General features: G+C 48.6%; 1 protein-coding gene across 2 annotated transcripts in view; it reads right to left on the reverse strand.

Moving 5' to 3' along the window:
- Positions 1 to 1,764: 1,764 nt before the first annotated feature.
- The window catches only part of LOC121538589 (proline-rich transmembrane protein 3), a 42,347-nt gene continuing 25,115 nt past the window's right edge, over positions 1,765 to 18,996 (reverse strand). Inside the window, exon 4 of one of the 2 annotated variants that reach the window (XM_041846733.2) lies at positions 1,765 to 6,375. In XM_041846733.2, the coding sequence (XP_041702667.1) occupies positions 4,424 to 6,375 (1,952 nt within the window). In that variant the 3' untranslated portion in view covers positions 1,765 to 4,423. Of the gene's footprint in view, positions 6,436 to 18,996 lie in introns of both variants that reach the window. The other variant, XM_041846732.2, reaches the window with a different exon arrangement.

An 18,996-nucleotide genomic window follows, 5' to 3' on the forward strand; every position in this document is an offset into this window, starting at 1 on the left:
AGGCCCATCTGAAGTTTGCCAATGAACATCTGAATGATTCAGAGGAGAACTGGGTGAAAGTGTTGTGGTCAGATAAGACCAAAATCGAGCTCTTTGGCATCAACTCAACTTGCCGTGTTTGGAGGAGGAGGAATGCTGCCTATGACCCCAAGAACACCATACCCACCGTCAAACATGGAGGTGGAAACATTATGCTTTGGGGGTGTTTTTCTGCTAAGGGGACAGGACAACTTCACCGCATCAAAGGGACGATGGACGGGGCCATGTACCATCAAATCTTGGGTGAGAACCTCCTTCCCTCAGCCAGGGCATTGAAAATGGGTCGTGGATGGGTATTCCAGCATGACAATGACCCAAAACACACGGCCAAGGCAACAAAGGAGTGGCTCAAAAAGAAGCACATTAAGGTCCTGGAGTGGCCTAGCCAGTCTCCAGACCTTAATCCCATAGAAAATCTGTGGAAGGAGCTGAAGGTTTGAGTTGCCAAACGTCAGCCTCGAAACCTTAATGACTTGGAGAAGATCTACAAAGAGGAGTGGGACAAAATCCCTCCTGAGATGTGTGCAAACCTGGTGGCCAACTACAAGAAACGTCTGACCTCTGTGATTGCCAACAAGGGTTTTGCCACCAAGTACTAAGTCATGTTTTGCAGAGGGGTCAAATACTTATTTCCCTCATTAAAATGCAAATCAATGTATAACATTTTTGACATGCGTTTTTCTGGATTTTTGTTGTTGTTATTCTGTCTCTCACTGTTCAAATAAACCTACCATTAAAATTATAGACTGATCATGTCTTTGTCAGTGGGCAAACGTACAAAATCAGCAGGGGATCAAATACTTTTTTCCCTCACTGTGTATATTGTAATTATTTTGCACTATGGCCTATTTATTGCCTTACCTCCATAACTTGCTACATTTGCACGCACTATATATATTTTCTGTTGTATTTTTTGACTTTATGTTTTGTTTTACCCCATATGTAACTCTGTGTTGTTGTTTTTTATCGCACTGCTTTGCTTTACTTGGCCAGGTCGCAGTTGTAAATGAGAACTTGTTCTCAACTGGCTTACCTGGTTAAATAAAGGTGAAATAATAAAAATACAAAATAAAAACTCTTACGAACCACGTTGGTCTCCTACATTCTAGACCTGCTGTACTTCGGTCAGACAGCCCCTGAGCTTCAGACACCCAAGTTCCATTCCTGAAGATGCACATTCCTCTTTTCCCTTCAGGTTAGAATAGAGATTTAGAAAACTTGAACATTTACTTCTGCCATTTTGTAATTTCTCTGTAAAAAATGTATATAATAAGTCAATACATTTTTAATATCAAGACGTTGTATATGACCATCAAACAGCTACTGTATTACTCTACTGTTTGTCCTAGGGGTGGAGGTTCTGGACAATTAACCACCTCTCCTCGCCTCATCAAGTCTCACCTCCCAGTCCAGTTGCTGCCCAAGTCCATCTGGGAGCAGAACTGCAGGGTACCGTATGTGTACCTTTATGCCTGTCCTCTATGTTTCTCTGTTATATACCTCACTCACTCACTCACTCACATGGCCAAGGACATAAAAACAACTTCTTATAGACATTCGTGGATGGAAAGAGTGAGTGAACAAGATAATAAAGTATAATAATATAGGACTGCCTTCATCATCTAATGCATTGTACAGGTCTTAAAAATGTCACAGCATGTAATACAAGTGTAATAACACATAATACTGTAAGTACTGTGAATAAACAACACGTTATATCAGACATATTTTTTATATTTATCATATTTATTTGAAACCAGATAAGAGGCCGCAACGCAATATAATACAACTTCATATAGAAACAGTCAATTAGCAAATTAATGAAATTAATATGTTGGAAAATCTCTAATACTATACTTCTGCACTGTGACTACTGTTCGCAGAGGAGGACAGATTGGTTTACTGTGCTATGGCACAAACAACACAAACATCCCCACAACTGCCAATCACTGCTGAATGTTCTCCTAACCCAACCACATAATGAAATGAAGGAGAAGGCAGAAGTTGCCCCAGATCACTGATATAGGGTCAGATATTCTTCCTCCATCCAAATGGTTAAGGTTAGAATTGGAGGTAGGGTAATCTGATCCTAAACATGTACTTATAAGGATGATTTCTACAGTACCTCGAGCTGAAAGTGAATGGAGAAACAGCAAAGTATGCTGAAATCAGATGGGGTCATTGGAATGTAGGCAACAACACAACCCCATTGTACTGTACTGTAAATATCAAACAAGTCAAGCATTTCACATCACAGGGAGAGACTGCACTGACACTGAGGGAGGCAGGAAACAGAAAACAGCTGATCCTGTAGCACAGGGACCCGGGTCGTGTTCAGTAGGACACGTTTGGAAGGATTTTGAAACAGAAAAAAATAAATGAGTTTCTTATTGGACGGGTTCAGGTAGTACCTCCCCATTTTACTCTGTTTCAAAACATCTTCTCCCATTTTGTGCCTATTTTACTTAACCCAGGTCTCAAGTGGAGATATGGGACTGAGGATTGACTCCTGGGCTTTGTTCAGTATCACTCAACATTTTTTAACTGTTTTCAAATGGACACAGCTCCAAATTAGAGAGTGCCATTGACACTGCCCTTTAACCCCTAAACATTAAACGCTAACCTCTACTGCAATCCCAGGTACTGTTGTGAAACTTCTTTCAACACTTCTATCCCGAACAGAGCCCTGAATATCAGAAATTAGGGCTGGACAGTCACTGTTCCCAATATTCCTCCATAAGCCATGACCAGTCATCACTTTCTTGGCAGATAACTCTGTTGAACGCCTCAAAGACCTCAGCAAGACCACTTTAGATTGTCTTCATGGTAAATACCTTTTGATCATTTTTGAAGTGCACCTTTATTTACAAACATCCAAAAATAACAGTATTGACATACTTTCTTATGTTACATAATATACTTGTATAATATTTTCCTCTTGAGTAGTAAAAATACTTCAGTCTAGAGTGCTCAGGTTTAGGCTTATAGACGTCTGTAGAGTACTACAGTACAGGAGTGGTGTGGTTCATAGTAGGCAAGTGTTATGAAATACAGCTGCTTAGCTGTATGGAGCAATGAGTATAGCTACAAAAAAAAAAAAGTTCACGTTGTGCACTGACATGCTGCAACTGATAAAATATTGTAGGTGTGTTTATACTGTTGTCAGTTATATTGCGTGTTACAAAATGCAGTCATAGGCTTTGACGGTCCGTGATGATAGAATGTACCACAATCAGCAGGTGAAATGTATCAGCATCATTTTCAAACTAAAATGTCTGGTTTTAGCAGGAACTATTTTAGCTACAGCTCCGGGCATCAGCCACAGTTTCACAGGATAATGCACTTTCTTTCTTTCTGCCTGTCAGTTCAGTTGTGTCTCTAAGGGGTTGTTTTTACTTATGTAATAAACATCACATTTACATACAAGGCAGACTATTGAAACAGAAACTCAATTATGAGCCAATTACCAGCAATCCTATGCATGTGGACTGCTACCTTCCTGCTAGAGGAAGTGTGGGAAAAGACCACTGTTGTCAGTCAGGTAATGTGTTATTCATGTATTTTTAAGCATAACTTGAAATCAACCACCAACGTGATCAATGTATATGGCACAAATCTTAAAAACACATATGCATCAAGTTGAAATATCAAGGACAGCAAATGAATACTATCAAAATGTAAAGACATTTTCACAAGGAGGACAACGGCTTTCAGAAAGGTAGGAGCCACGGCATTCATATTTAGCATACATCCATCAAACAATGGATTCACAGAGGGAATGGTAGGGATGACCAATAAATATTTTAAAGAATCCCTGGGTCGTCACCAATATGAATCCTGTGTCAATCCATTCCTCTGTTCACTCAAGTCCACCTTAAATAATAGTGCTACAAAGAGTGAATGTACAGTACATGCTGATGTATGTGATGCTTGAAATGCAGCGAGTTAATCAAATGTACATAGGTGTGTATCTGTAGGTGTGTGTTGGTGTGTGTGTGTGTTCTGTTGTTCACACATGTGCTCTATGCCCCATAATCTGAGTCAGGTTGGCCACACCTTTGCCAAAAAACACAACATTTGAACCACTCACATTTAGAGCAAACACTGGATAATGTCCCATATAGGACATCTGTTCAACTCAGTGGATATGAAAGTTTTTATGTATTTTCCCTCATCTTCTCAAAATAAGTCCTCTGTCCATGATTCACGTAACATTCCTCATGTAGTTGAGTCAATGTTTATGATAAAGTCTATCTAGTTGACTAGATAGATTTAAAGTTATTATCTAAGGGTTAAGGTCTTATGTAAGTTTGTTTTTTGATGGTTTTGTTTGGGGCTTGGTCATTGGTCCTGATGTCCTGGGTTGGAGTTGAGAGTTATGGGTTCAGAGGTCAATAATCTCACTGCTGACGCTGGCTAAGTCGTCCTTCCTGCTGACCTCCATGTAGCTCTTCCCTCCCGCTCCCTTCCTCCCTGCCCACCCCCTCTGGGTCTCAGAGTCTGGGGTGAGGAAGGGCCTTGTGTCGTCTCCCACGTCATCCCCAATATGCCCCTTGGAGGTTCTGGAGGGGCGCAGGGAGACGGGACAGGACATTGAGGAGGGGACACTGGCACCCCCGTCCCCGGCCCAGCAGTGCCCCTGGTGAGAGGGCGTGGGGGGAGCAGTGACCTGCCTGCTGGGAACACTGCTGAGCACACTGCCCCCCAGTGGCACGGAGGACTCTGTACAGGCTGAGCGATCCTCACTGCTGTCAGAGATCTGGGGGTCGCTGTTCCTGCGGAGCCAGGGGCCCCCCTGACTGACAGCTGAGCCCGGGGAGGGAGTGGGTGAGGGGGCGCAAAGGGGCTGAAACAGGCTGCCCCCATGAAGGATGTGCTTTCGGTGCAGGGCCTCATCGATGCTGCGGCTCAGGTCGATGGGGGAGGGGGGTCGCAGGTCAAACTCATACAGAGACACCCCTGACTCCTTCTCCTGCTCCAGGCTGCCGCTAAGCATGTGCAGTGGGGGGCGGCCTAACGCCTGCAGCAGAGATCCTGTGGACCCATCCGACACCCCCCTTTCTGCAGACCTGCCTCTCTGGTTGCGTCCACGGTTGCTGTCCTTGACGCCGCGTGGCTGTGAGGGTGGAGCCTCAAGGTTCTGGTTTCTGATCAGACTCTTGCTGATGTCGGCCCCCGAGCGCTCCTGCCCCGCCCAGTTATTAGGCAGCTCCTCCGCCCCGCCCCCTCCTACTACTACTCCTCCCACTCCGTTACTCTCTAACTTTCCACAGGGCTTCCCTGTCAGGCTCTGGACTATCTTGGACCAGCAGGTGTGTTTATGAGTCAACCCAGATGACTGTCCAGGTGAGGGGAGATCTCCTCCCGCCCTGCTCTCCGCTGCTCCCTCCTCTCCTCTCCCTTGGGCCCCCCGGGGCCTCCAGAACACCCAGGAGCCCAAGAGGATGAGAGAAAAGGCCCAGGCCAGCTCCAACAACCGGGCCCAGAAGTGAACCAGCCACCAGTCCCAGCAGAAGCGCCTCCAGTCCCCCAACATCCCGTAGAGCCACAGGGTGGCGTAGACGTGGAGCCCACAGCACAATGCCCCTAGGAGGGCACACAACACTAGCACACGACCCAGCACTGACCCTGCCCTCCTACCCCCCGGCCAGGCTTTAACTGCCCTCTCCTCCTCTGGGATGGGTGGCTGGGCAGGCGGGTGGTGGAGGTGGGGGAAGACGTAGCACAGGAAGCCCAGACAGAGTGCCAGGCCCCAGCAGAGAGACAGGGACTGCAGGGTGACAGGCACAGCTGGGGACAGGGCTGGGGAGAGAAGGTCAGCAGCCAGCAGCAGGGTGCACTGTAATACAGCCAACACAGCCAACAGAGGAGGGTGCTCAAGAGCAGAGGGCAGCAGACTCACACCTGCCTCCTTCATGGCGAGTAGTGCCAGTGCAGCCTGAGCCCATACCAGTAACGGCAGAGGGAGGTTATAAAGAGCAGTCACTGCAGGCCGGGGAAGAATCTTCCTTGTTCCGTATGGGTCAATCAGGAACAGAGCTGCCCTGGCTGCGCCCACCAGGAGAAGGAGGGCGTTGGCCAGGACCAGCGCACCACGGTGAGGGCAGTGCATGCTGGGGGCTAGAACCAGACCCAGGGCGGCTCCAGCCAGGAAGAGCAGGAAGAGGATAGCCGTGCCGTAGACGTGGAGCCCCCAGGCGAAGGCCAGCGTCCTGCTCAGGTCATCCCACAGGAGAGAGGTGCCGTTGGGGGAAGAGAAGGAGGAGGGAGAGGAGGAGGGAGAGGAGGATGGGGGGAGGCGAGGGCGGCCCACGGGGATGGAGTGGTTCCTCTGAACTGGGTGGGTGTCATTTTTTTGAATTTGTAGAGTAGGGGTGATGTGGAGAGGGGACGTCCCTGGAGGCAGAGAGAGAAATTCTTAATTCATCATATTGAACTGTCCCAAAACATCTGTAATGATTGACAATAATACTCAAAAACACTTTCTTTAACAGAGCAGAACCCAGCTATAACAAGCGGACACATACAGTGGACAATCTACCCCACAAGAGGGGGCTAATTTCCTATGAGAAGAGTGTATTGAGAGCACAGAAGGTTCTACTCCACAAGGCAACAAATAACCCACAGGGAGTTGAATATTTTGACTTTCTATTCTCATACCAGGCCAAAGGACACTCAACAGTGTTTTCCAATGAGGGCAAAAATCACAAAGGGTAATTGTGAAACAGTTCACCTCTTTCAACCCCACACAGCCCTCATAAACACTCCAAATAGTAAATAGTCTGTCTCTCTCTCTCTCTTTTTAGCACCCCTTCTCCACCTCTTGTTCTCCCTGATAGTGTGTGTGTGGCAGGTAGCTAGATAGTATGTGTTTGTTGACAGTCGTCAGCTCTTTACGTAAGACACCTCCCAGCGAGCCCAGCATGGGGCCTACAGACTTGACCTGGACAAACTGTCTTCTCCTCTCTACTGTTAGAGACTGGAGCACAGATTAGATAGCACGCACACACATTAACACATCCCTACTATACCAAAGTATTGCACACATCACACACACTCGTACGTCAGACACATGCACACACCTTAACACATACTGTATGTACTTTAAGAAAGTAGTGTGCGCATCACACACACTTGCACATCAGATGCACACACACACACACACACTTGCAGGTGAAGACATGCACACGCACACACACTTAATTAATTAAAGGTATCTTGAGGTGAAGACATGCACATACCACACAAACTCAGTGACATTAAGCTATTAAGGAGGGCTGAGTCTTCAGTAATTTAGAATGTATTTTAATTGGAGCTCACTGCTTACTACTAGATTATGTAATTGATGAGATCATCTCTTTACATAATCTTTAGATCATGTAAAAAACATATACAGTGCCTTCAGAAAGTATTAATACCCCTTGACTTACTCCACATTTTGTTGTGTTACAGCCTTAATTTAAAGTGACAAAACATGTTTTTAGACATTTTTGCAAATTTATAAAAAATGAAATACAGAAATATCTCATTTCGAGTCAATACATGTTAGAATCACCCTTGACAGCGATTACAGCTGTTAGTCTTTCTGGGTAAGTCTCTAAGAGCTTAGCACACCTGGATTGTACAATATTTGCACATTATTATTTTACAAATTCTTCAAGCTCTGTCAAGTTGGATCTTGATCATTGCTAGACAGCTATTTTCAAGTCTTGCCATAGATTTTCAAGCCGATTTAAGTCAAAACTGTAACTCAGGAACATTCAATGTCGTCTTGGTATGCAACTCCAGTATATATTTGGCCATTGTGTTTTAGGTTATTGTCCTGCTGAAAGGTGAATTTGTCTGTTGGAAAGCAGACTGAACCAGGTTTTTCTCTAGGATTTTACCTGCTCTATTCTGTTTATTTTTATCCCAAAAATCTTCCTAGTCCTTGCCGATGACAAGCATACCCATAACATGATGCAGCCACCACCATGCTTTAAAATATGAAGAGTGGTACTCAGTGATGTGTTGTGTTGGATTTGCCCTAAACATAATGCTTTGTATTCAGGACATAAAGTTCATTTCTTGGCCACATTTTTTGCAGTTTTATTTTAGTGCCTTAATGCAAACAGGTGCATCTTTTGGAATATTTGTATTCTGTACAGGGTTTTTTCTTTTCACTCTGTCATTTAGGTTAGTATTGTGGAGTAACTACAATGTTGTTGATCCATCCTCAGTTTTCTCCTATCACAGTCATTAAACTCTGTAACTGTTTTAAAGTCACCATTGGCCTCATGGTGAAATCCCTGAACGGTTTCCTTCCTCTCTGGCAACTGAGTTAGGAAGGACGCCGGTATCTTTGTAGTGTCTGGGTGTATTGATATACCATCCAAAGTGTAATTAATAACTTCACCATGCTCAAAGGGATATTCAATGTCTACTTTTTAATTTGTACCCATCTACCAATAGGTGCCCTTCTTTGCAATGAATTAGAAAACCTCTTTGTGGTTGAATCTGTGTTTGAAATTCACTGCTCGACTGAGGTCCCTCAGTGAATTTCAAACACAGATTTAACCACAAAGACCAGGGAGGTTTCCCAATGCCTCACAAAGAAGGGCACCTATTGGTAAATGGGTCAACTTAAAAAAACCAGACATTGAATATCCTTTTGAGCATGGTGAAGTTATTAATTATACTTTGGATGGTGTATCAATGGTGTATCAATACACCCAGTGTAATGGTGACTTTAAAACAGTTTCAGAGTTTAATGGCTGTGATAGGAGAAAACTGAGGATGAATCAACAATATTGTAGTTACTCCACAATACTAACCTAAATGACAGTGAAAAGAAGGAAGCCTGTACAGAATAAAAAATATTCCAAAACATGCATCCTGTTTGCAATAAGGCACTAAAGTAAAACTGCAAAAAATCTGGCAAAGAATGAACTTTATGTCCTGATTACAAAGCTTGGGGTAAATCCAACACAACACATCACTGAGTACCACTCTTCATATTTTAAAGCATGGTAGTGGCTGCATCATGTTATGGGTATGCTTGTCATCAGCAATGACTAAGGAGTTTTTTTGAATAAAAAGAAACGGAATAGAGCTACGCACAGGAAAAATCCTAGAGGAAAACCTTTCCAACAGACATTGGGAGACAGATTCACCTTTCAGCAGGACAATAACCTAAAACACAAGGCCAAATATACACTGGAGTTGCATACCAAGACGACATTGAATGTTCCTGAGTGGCCTAGTTACAGTTTTGACTTAAATCGGCTTGAAAATCTATGGCAAGACTTGAAAATAGCTGTCTAGCAATGACCAACAACCAACTTGACAGAGCTTGAACAATCCAGGTGTGCAAAGCTCTTAGAGATTTGCCCAGAAAGACTAACAGCTGTAATCACTTCCAAAGCATATTCTAACATGTATTTATTCAGGGGTGTGAATACTTATGTAAATGAGATATTTCTGTATTATATTTTCAATAGATTTGCTAACATTTAAACTTTGTCATTATGGGGTATTGTGTGTATATGGGTGAGATTTGTTTTTTTCTTAATCCTTTTTGAATTCAGTCTAACACAACAAAATGTGGAATAAGTCAAGGGTTATGAATACTTTCTGACGGCACTGTAGAATTCATAGCAAGCAGTGCACTGGGTTAGTCAGATTTTAAGAAATATAACAGAGCAGATGAACTGGAATGACATTCACTCTCACAGGATGGGTTGCCAAAAAGAACTAACTGAAAGCCACACCCTCAATAAGGCACGAATATGACTGCATTGAGGCATAGTCACTGTGCTTCTATATGCACCATGCCACTGCCTATTTCAGTTGCTCATTTAACAAACAAGACAGCTCATAATCCAGTGCTTTTATCACAGTCAACACAACTTTATTTTAGCTGTAACTAGCTTTAAGAATGCTAAATTGTCTCTCAGCCTCATGGCAAAATGTGTAGAATAGCATGAGATGAGCTATAAAACTGCATATTTTCCTCTCTGCCCCTTGGCAAAATGTGTAGAATTGAAGGAAATTAGCTGAACATTTTTTGTTTTTTGTTTTTGGGGCCCACCCACATTTCTGCAGGCCCACCCACCAACGATATTAGTTTAGAAAGATTGAAATTGGCATGGGAGCTAACTAACTAGCAAGCTACCAGATAGCTATAGCTAGCTAGCAGCTTATCAAATGTAGATAACTTGTTAATTTGACAAAAAATTTGACCAAACTATTTCTCAATGTTTCTCACAATTACTGTAGCTGGCTAATACATTTTCTTTAAAAATGCTACATTTTCTCAGTCTCATGGCAAAATAGCATGAGTTGAGCTATACAACTGCACATTTTCCTCTGCCCCATGGCAAAATCTGTAGAATTGCAGGAAATTTGCTTTAAAACAGCAACATTTTCTCTCAGCCTCATGGCACAATGTGTATAATAGAATGAGATTAGCTATAAAACTGCACATTTTTGTCAACATTTGTCTCAAAATTACTGTAGCTGGCTATTTAATTTGATCATGCTTTGAGATACACCCGGTTTTATGCTGTTTTAGTCCTCACAACATGTCGCCCTGTCACCTACAGTAGAACGATTAGTTACCGGAGTGTAACTTCAGTTCTATGAGTGGAGCGGAGCCCCATAGGGGAGCTCTGCTCCTAGTGGTTTACCCTCTGCCCTAAGGCAGCAGCAGCCTGAGACAAAATTATGCACACACCTACAGCCAATAGGAGTACAGGTGTCCCTATAAGAGGGGATGCCTCCCCTCAATCAGCCTCCCGAGATATTTTTCTTCAGCGAGACTAGAGAGGGTCGGCAGGGCCTTAAGTCCTATGGGGCTCCGCTCCACTCATAGAACTGAAGTTCACTCCGGTAACTAATCGTTCTATATCGTGGAGCTCCGCCCCATAGGGGAGCTCTGCTCCTAGTGGTTTAAGGCGGAGCGTAGCGCTCCAAAATGTACTCCCTGCCGAGCCTAACACTTCCCATCGAAACGAGAAAGTCAGGCCTAGCAATGGCTGCAACCGAGTCCCGCAGTACTGCAACTAAAAACCCCTACGGGCGTCACAATATACCGCGTCATCGGTTAAAAGACCCGCCCCACCTAGTCCAATGGCAATGCCAATGACTAGTGGGCAGATCACCAGAATAGAAGCCATACTAATCTGTACTAGCAGATAGATGTGCCTCAATATCCTGTGAAAACACTACCGACCACTAATGGAATAACACCAAGTGTCACTCTACATTGTAAACGCGGTAGACCGCCTCACTCACTCAATGGAATCCCAGAGATTAGTGGACAGGAACAAAAACATGAGTCATACTAACTGAACAAGCAGATAGATGACCTCACATTCTGTTAATCAACGCATGCCTCTACTGTACTGACCCTGTCAGTCAAGATTCATGCCACAAAATATGTTTTCTTATCCAAAGCGGACCTGATGGAAACCCTGTCCATAGTCCTGCTTTTCCCTCTCTTCCTAGCTCAAGATCTCCCTTCAGCTATGCTGAGTACAGACCGAGCCAAAGAGTTAGAAAACACATCTGTCAAAAATACGTCTTCCTAACCAAAGCGGACCTGATGGAAACCTGTGTCCACAGTCCTGCTTCTCCTCTCTTTCTTGCTCAAGATCTCGCTTCAGCCACGCTGAGTACAGATCGAGCCAGAGAATTAGAAGACATATCTAAGAGATAGAAACGGATAAATGGAGACGGCGTCGACCAGGATGCTGCTCTACAGATATCCTCTACTCCTGTTCCTCTGAAAAGGGCAGTAGAAGCCGCTACTCCACGAGTGGAGTGAGCTCTGATACCCTGAGGCAATTGCCGCCCTGCTGCCTCATAAGCTGTCTCAATGCCTTCACAAAGCCAGTGAGACAACTTCTGTTTTGAAAGTGGTCTACCTAGTGCAGCCGCACCGTGACACACAAACAACTGAGGCGATTACCTAATCGCTGCTGTGCGCTCAACGTAACACGCCAAAGCGCGTACCGGGCACAGGCGATGGAGCTTTTCCTCACTCCTCTCTCTATGACCTATATGAACTCTTAATAACCTTCGGCACAAATGCCGGGTTAGGACGTAACACTGCTCTGCTCAGGTCACCATTGATGGCCAAGCAGTCAGGTCTCGTCGAAAGAGCACACAAATCACTGACCCGCTTAGCTGTAGTCAAAGCGAGCAACAGTGCTGTCTTTATAGACAGCATCTTGAGGGGTATTTGATTCAATGGCTCGAACAGCGACTTACATAGCGCTTCGAGTACCAAAGCCAAATCCCACTGAGGAAGCGTGACTCTAGGTGTTGGCCTAAGTCGCCGCGTTCCTAATAGGAAGCGTTTCACTAGAGGGTGGCTAAAGACCTTATCTCTGCCAAAACCCTCATGACAAGCTGAAATCGCTGCTGCAAACACTCTAATCGTGGCAGGCGATTTTTGCTTATCAAACATGAGCTGTAGAAAAGAGAGAATATTCTCCACCTGACAGCTCATGGGGTCTACACCTTGTGTGACACACCATCGTGAAAACACGTTCCATCTACTGGCATACATCTTAGAAGTGGAACTGGCACGTGAACCCTGTATGGTCCTGATCACTGCATCAGATAACCCACGGCGCTCTAGCCTGTCCCTCTCAGCAGCCAGGCCTTCAGTGGTTGGCCGAATGGGCAATTTCCCTATCGTGCCAGCCGCCTGAGACAACGCGGGCCCGTCGATGTGGAATTGGCCAAGGTGGCGCAATCAACATCTGACTCATCTCCGCAAACCAAGGAGCCCCGGGCGATCGGGCGCTATCAGTATCACTGACAGCCCCCTGACCTCACCCTGGCTAGCAGTGGGAGAATGCAGGACAGCGGAGGGAATGCATACAGGAGAACTCTCGGCCACGGTTGGTGCGCAAAGGCGTCCCTTCCCAGTGGCGGTTCGTCCTGTTCCCTCAGAGAGAACCACAGAGGACATTGCGCGTTCACGCGTGACGCGAATAGGTCTACCTCGGCTCTCCCGAATTGTTCCCAAATCTGGAGAACAATGTCTGGATGCAGACACCACTCGTCGTCTCGAGGACCCCCTCTTGACATGAGGTCTGCTCCTACGTTCAAGTAGCCCTGAATGTGTGCTGCTCTCAATGAGTGAAGGTGCTCGTGAGCCCACAGCCACAATTCCTCTGCCGCCCGATGGAGAGCAGGAGACCTGACTCCTCCCTGGCGATTTATGTGGGCTACTGTGGTCCGGTTGTCTGACCAGACCAGCACATCGCGACCCCGAAGGGTAGACGCGAAGTGGGTCAGAACCAGTCGAACCGTTTCCAACTCCAGGAGGTTGATGTGACGACCTGATTGAGGCCACACACCTCCTATCGCTTGTGTCTGACATGTCCCTCCCCATCCCGTCAGGGACGCATCCGTGGAATACTGGGATGTGAGAGGACACCTTTCCTATCGGGACTCCGCCGCGTGAGAACGCGCGAAGTTTCTCCAATAGTTTAGGTCTGCACTGAGCGAGAGGGGGAACCACCACCAACCGATGACGTTGACGCAATGAGTCTAGTCTTAGTTGGGCGAACCATCGCTGCATCCTGCGCATATGCAGGAGTCCCAGCGGAACCACAGAGTGGGCTGACGACATGAGACCCAAAAGTGACATGATCGACAGCGCCGTCACCGTGTGATTCGGACGACACTTCCTTAGGGCTAGCAACAAGGCTACCCTTCGGGGGTCCGAAATTCGAGCCCTCATCCTCACAGTGTCTAGCTGTATCCCCAGGTAGACAATCTGATGAGTGGGCCAGGGCGCGCTCTTTTTCCAATTCACAGCAAACCCCAGACTTGTGAGATGCATCACTGTCTGTGTTGTGTGAGTGATCGCCAGCTCTGTTGACGGGGCGAGAACCAGAGCCCTTCACTACAGTACTCCTAGAAGTCTGTAGTATGAGGTCTCTATGAGGTAAAACAAGGCGGCGCCTTGATACCTTCTTAACTTTCACCCTCTGTGTGTGTTCAACTCTGCACCCCTGGTGGGTTGATTCACGCTCAGTGTGGTGAGTACTGGCTCGTTCTGTCAGGGGAGCTGATACTTTGGTTATACCCATAACGCTAGTAATCCTGCCCTCCGTGAACGTAGCATGGGTCTGAATCGCATTAACCGAGACCTTGGTCTGCGATAATGCGCCGTCTCCAGATAGCTGCTGTGTTACAATGCCTGGGGACGCCGATACTCTGGGCACCTTGGTGACCGCGGTAATCGGGCCCTCCGTGAACGCAGCATGGGTCTGGCTCGTACTAGTGGAGACCTTAGTCTGTGCTAGTGCGCCATCCCAAATAGCGGCTGCGTCCTCATGTCAGAATCTGACCGGGACTGCTGCGTTCTATGTAAAGCACTTCTTATACGTGAAGTGTGATGTGACGACCTGATTGAGGTCTTCTGGATACCTACTCTTAGTGCCTGTTCAGCAACGCACCCTCGGTGGGCTGAACGGCTCTTAGAGTGGTAAGGAAGAGAGGGTGAGATTTGAACGCTCTCGGACGTATTATGGAAAAGAGGCTCTTTTGACAAAGTCAGGTGGAGCCAACTCTTTATTAAACACATCAACAAAGGCATTTACATCAACACCCATCCCTTCAACCGAAGGGTGGGGGGAACAGTGGGCACGTTCGACACCATCGATGCGTCCTCCATCCTCTCCCCGCGTCCGTCACGTACGCCTCCTCTTGCCTCCCTTGGAGGGCCAGGTCGGCGTCCTCGTCACCTCCCTCGCCGGCTGTAGTGGGGCTACCGTAGCTGCTGGGAGGGCCGGGCCCGTTCCCTTGCTGCTCGTGGCCGCTGGGTGACGCCGATTACGCCGCCTCGTCGTAGACCCCGGTCTACTTAGAGGGGCGGAGGTAGATGGCCTTTGGGGAGGAGGGGGGCCGAGTCGTCCTGCCAACGGCAGGTGCTTGGCCAACTGCTTCTTCTCCTCCTCTAACTTAGAAAAACGCTCCGTCGCCTCTTTGACGGCGACCCCAAAGAGGCCGTCGTCAGAGAGGGGGGCGTTCAAGAGAGACGTCCTGTCTGCCTCTTTCATGGATGTCAATGACAACCAGAGGTGTCGTCCCCGACCACCGAAGTGGCCATGGACCTCCCCGCGCAGACTGCGGACGCCTGTGTCAGGTGGGAGTATGGCGCCAGAAATTCTGGACGCCTCCTCCACCTCCTCCGGTGCCAGCTCTGTCTTACCCGTGGTTAAACGGGACAGAGAGGCCGCCAAGAGGGCAATGTTGTTAGCTGCTGCTACAGCTTGGGCTCCCAACCCAAAGGACTTCTCTAACAGCGACGCTGTGAGTCGGTCCTTCTGGGATGGCAACGTGGCCTTCTTGGAAGAGGGCCAAGGGCTCGAACCCGGTACGAGATACACCGCCATGGCGCTCTCTAACCTGGGGATTCCCTGACCCTGAAACCTTCCTTCCACTCTCGTGAATGGGAGATACGCTTTTACAGGCGAACGCGCCGCTAAAGGTGCCTCCCACGAGCCCTCAACGTACCTAGCCAAAGAAGGCATGGCAGGAGCCACTGGCTCTGCAGCCTTCCTTGGCCTGGAATAAGGACCGCCCTCCATCATATCAACCTCCGGTGCGGAGGGAAGAGGGGGCAGCCTTATTACCAGCCGTTGAGCAGCTCTCTCAATGAGACCCGGAAAATCCAATCTCAGAGAGGCTGCAGCGAAAGAGAGAGCTTCTGATCTCTCAGAGCTCGTATCCCCTTCGCTATAGGGACTACAAGCCCTCTCGCTCTCCAAAGGAAGGGGGGGCTTGAAAGTATGAGGGACGGGGTCCGACTGTTCCATTGGAATGCCAGACCCCTCCTCAAAGTCCCTATCTTCCCCCGAGTCTGCGCCGTCGGACGACGCCTCTGAAGCAGAGGCTAGTATCGACAGCACATCCTCAAGGGGGATGTCCTCCCTGAAAAACGCCTAACGCTGCTTCCTCTCCTTTAAAGAAAGGAGGGCGCAGGAGGCGCACTGGGGGACTGCAGACGCCTTCCTTGGCATGCTGGGATCCCAAACACACTAAACATAGGTCGTGGTGGTCACCGGCCGCCATGGAAGTGCATCTGCACTGAGCTCTGAAAAGAGCTTTTGGGGGTGGAAAATCTCCCGGTGTGCTCATTTAGACGACGTTGATGACTGGAATATCAACAGCGTTTTTTCGTCCTGAGTCTTCGTGCTTCGTCTCTTCTTGGCTCTTCAGTCTAGTCATCCAGTCGCTGAAGAAAAAGGGAGGCTGATTGAGGGGAGGCATCCCCTCTTATAGGGACACCTGTACTCCTATTGGCTGTAGATGTGTGCATAATTTTGTCTCAGGCTGCTGCTGCCTTAGAGCAGAGTGTGACACTCTGGCTCCACGGACCTTGATATTTGAGCCAGGGTTGTTTAGTTTCATTGTTTGGGTGTATTTCTATGTTGGGGATTTCTGGTTGTGCATTTTCTATGTTTGGTTAATTGTTCTTGATTAGTCGTATGACTCCCAATCGGAGGTAACGAGTGTCAGCTGTCGGCTCGTTATCTCTGATTGGGAGCCATATTTATACTGTGTGAGTTCACTTTGTGTTGTGGGTTATTGTTTCTTTTGTTGCTGTTAGTAGTATTCAGTATAGAACTTGCACGGATCGTCATTTGTTGTTTTCTTCGTGGTTGCTTTAAGTTAATAAAGTCATCATGTTCACTCGCAACGCTGCGCATTGGTCTCCTCCTTCAGACGATCGTGACAGAATAACCCACCAAAAAAGGACCAAGCAGCGCGTCCAGGAGCAAGGGGTCTGGACACAGGAGTTATGGATGCCTCCTAAGGACTTTTGGACATGGGAGGAGATTCGGGCTGGAAAGGGTCCTTGGGCACAACCGGAGGAACATCATCGCCCTCGTGAAGAGCTGGAGGCAGCTGCAGCCGAGAGGAGGTGGTCTGAGGAGGAATATCACCGCCCTCGTGAAGAGCTGGAGGCAGCTGCAGCCGAGAGGAGGTGGTATGAAGAGGAAGCGCGGAGTCGAGGCTGGAAGCCCGTGGTTACTCCCCAAAAAATTTTTTGGGGGGGCACATGGCTTGGCGCCTGGGCAGCAGGAGGCTGCCACAGGGAGAAAAAGGAGAGAAGGCTATCGGATTACGGGAGCCATTGGCGAGTAGAGGGAGGGAAGTTGTTGTGGCACGGCATGAGAGACTGAAGTGTGTTCCCAGTCTGGTCCGGTCCGTTCTTGATCCCCAGTTAAGGCCAGTGGTGGGTGTTCCCGGCACGGTCCGGCCTGTTCCTACTCCACGCACCAGGTCCACGATGTGCGTCGCCAGTCGGCCTGAACTGGCCGTCTGCCCAACGGCGCCTGAACTGCCCGTCTGCCCAACGCCGTCTGAACTGCCCGTCTGCCCAACGCCGTCTGAACTGCCCGTCTGCCCAACGCCGTCTGAACTGCCCGTCTGTACTGAGCCTGCAAAGCCGCCCGTCTGCCATGAGCCTTCAGAGCCGTCCGCCAGACCGGGAGCCGCTTAGAGCTCTCCGCCAGACAGGATCAGCCAGAGCCTTCAGCCAGCCATGAGCAGCCAGATCCGTCAGCCAGCCATGAGCAACCAGATCCGTCAGCCAGCCACGAGCAGCCAGACCCGTCAGCCAGCCACGAGCAGCCAGACCCGTCAGCCAGCCATGAGCAGCCAGATCCGTCAGCCAGCCATGAGCAGCCAGATCCGTCAGCCAGCCATGAGCAGCCAGATCCGTCAGCTCAGCCATGAGCAGCCAGATCCGTCAGCCAGCCATGAGCAGCCAGATCCGTCAGCCAGCCATGAGCAGCCAGATCCGTCAGCCAGCCATGAGCAGACAGATCCGTCAGCCAGCCATGAGCAGCCAGACCCGTCAGCCAGCCATGAGCAGCCAGATCCGTCAGCCAGCCATGAGCAGCGCAGATCCGTCAGCCAGCCACGAGCAGCCAGATCCGTCAGCCAGCCAGGAGCAGCCAGATCCGTCAGCCCGCCAGGATCCGCCAGATCCGTCAGCCCGCCAGGATCCGCCAGATCCGTCAGCCAGCCAGGATCCGCCAGAGCCGTCCAGCAAGGATCCGCCAGAGCCGTCCAGCCAGGATCAGCCAGAGCCGTCCAGCCAGGATCCGCCAGAGCCGCCCAGCCAGGATCCGCCAGAGCCGTCCAGCCAGGATCCGCCAGAGCCGTCCAGCCTGGATCCGCCAGAGCCGTCCCGCCAGGATCCGCCAGAGCCGTCCCGCCAGGATCAGCCAGAGCCGTCCCGCCAGGATCCGCCAGAGCCAGCCAGCCAGGATCCGCCATCTAGTCAGGTACGCCCCTTAGCCCGGTGCTGCCCCTTAGTCCGGGGTTGCCCTTAGTCCAGGTGGGGTTAGGTGGAGGGTGGTCATTGGGAGGCTACCGAAGCAGGTTGTGACTGTGGTGGGGTGGGGATCACGACCGGGGCCAGAGCCGCCACCAGGGACAGACGCCCACCCAGACCCTCCCCGAGACTGTAGGCTGGTGCGCCCGGAGGTCGCACCTTTAGGGGGGGGTAATGTGACACTCTGGCTCCACGGACCTTGATATTTGAGCCAGGGTTGTTTAGTTTCATTGTTTGGGTGTATTTCTATGTTGGGGATTTCTGGTTGTGCATTTTCTATGTTTGGTTAATTGTTCTTGATTAGTCGTATGACTCCCAATCGGAGGTAACGAGTGTCAGCTGTCGGCTCGTTATCTCTGATTGGGAGCCATATTTATACTGTGTGAGTTCACTTTGTGTTGTGGGTTATTGTTTCTTTGTTGCTGTTAGTAGTATTCAGTATAGAACTTCACGGATCGTCATTTGTTGTTTTCTTCGTGGTTGCTTTAAGTTAATAAAGTCATCATGTTCACTCGCAACGCTGCGCATTGGTCTCCTCCTTCAGACGATCGTGACACAGAGGGTAAACCACTAGGAGCAGAGCTCCCCTATGGGGCGGAGCTCCA

This window comes from Coregonus clupeaformis, chromosome 24 (assembly GCF_020615455.1).
Source record: "Coregonus clupeaformis isolate EN_2021a chromosome 24, ASM2061545v1, whole genome shotgun sequence".
Classification (NCBI taxonomy): Eukaryota; Metazoa; Chordata; class Actinopteri; order Salmoniformes; family Salmonidae; genus Coregonus; species Coregonus clupeaformis.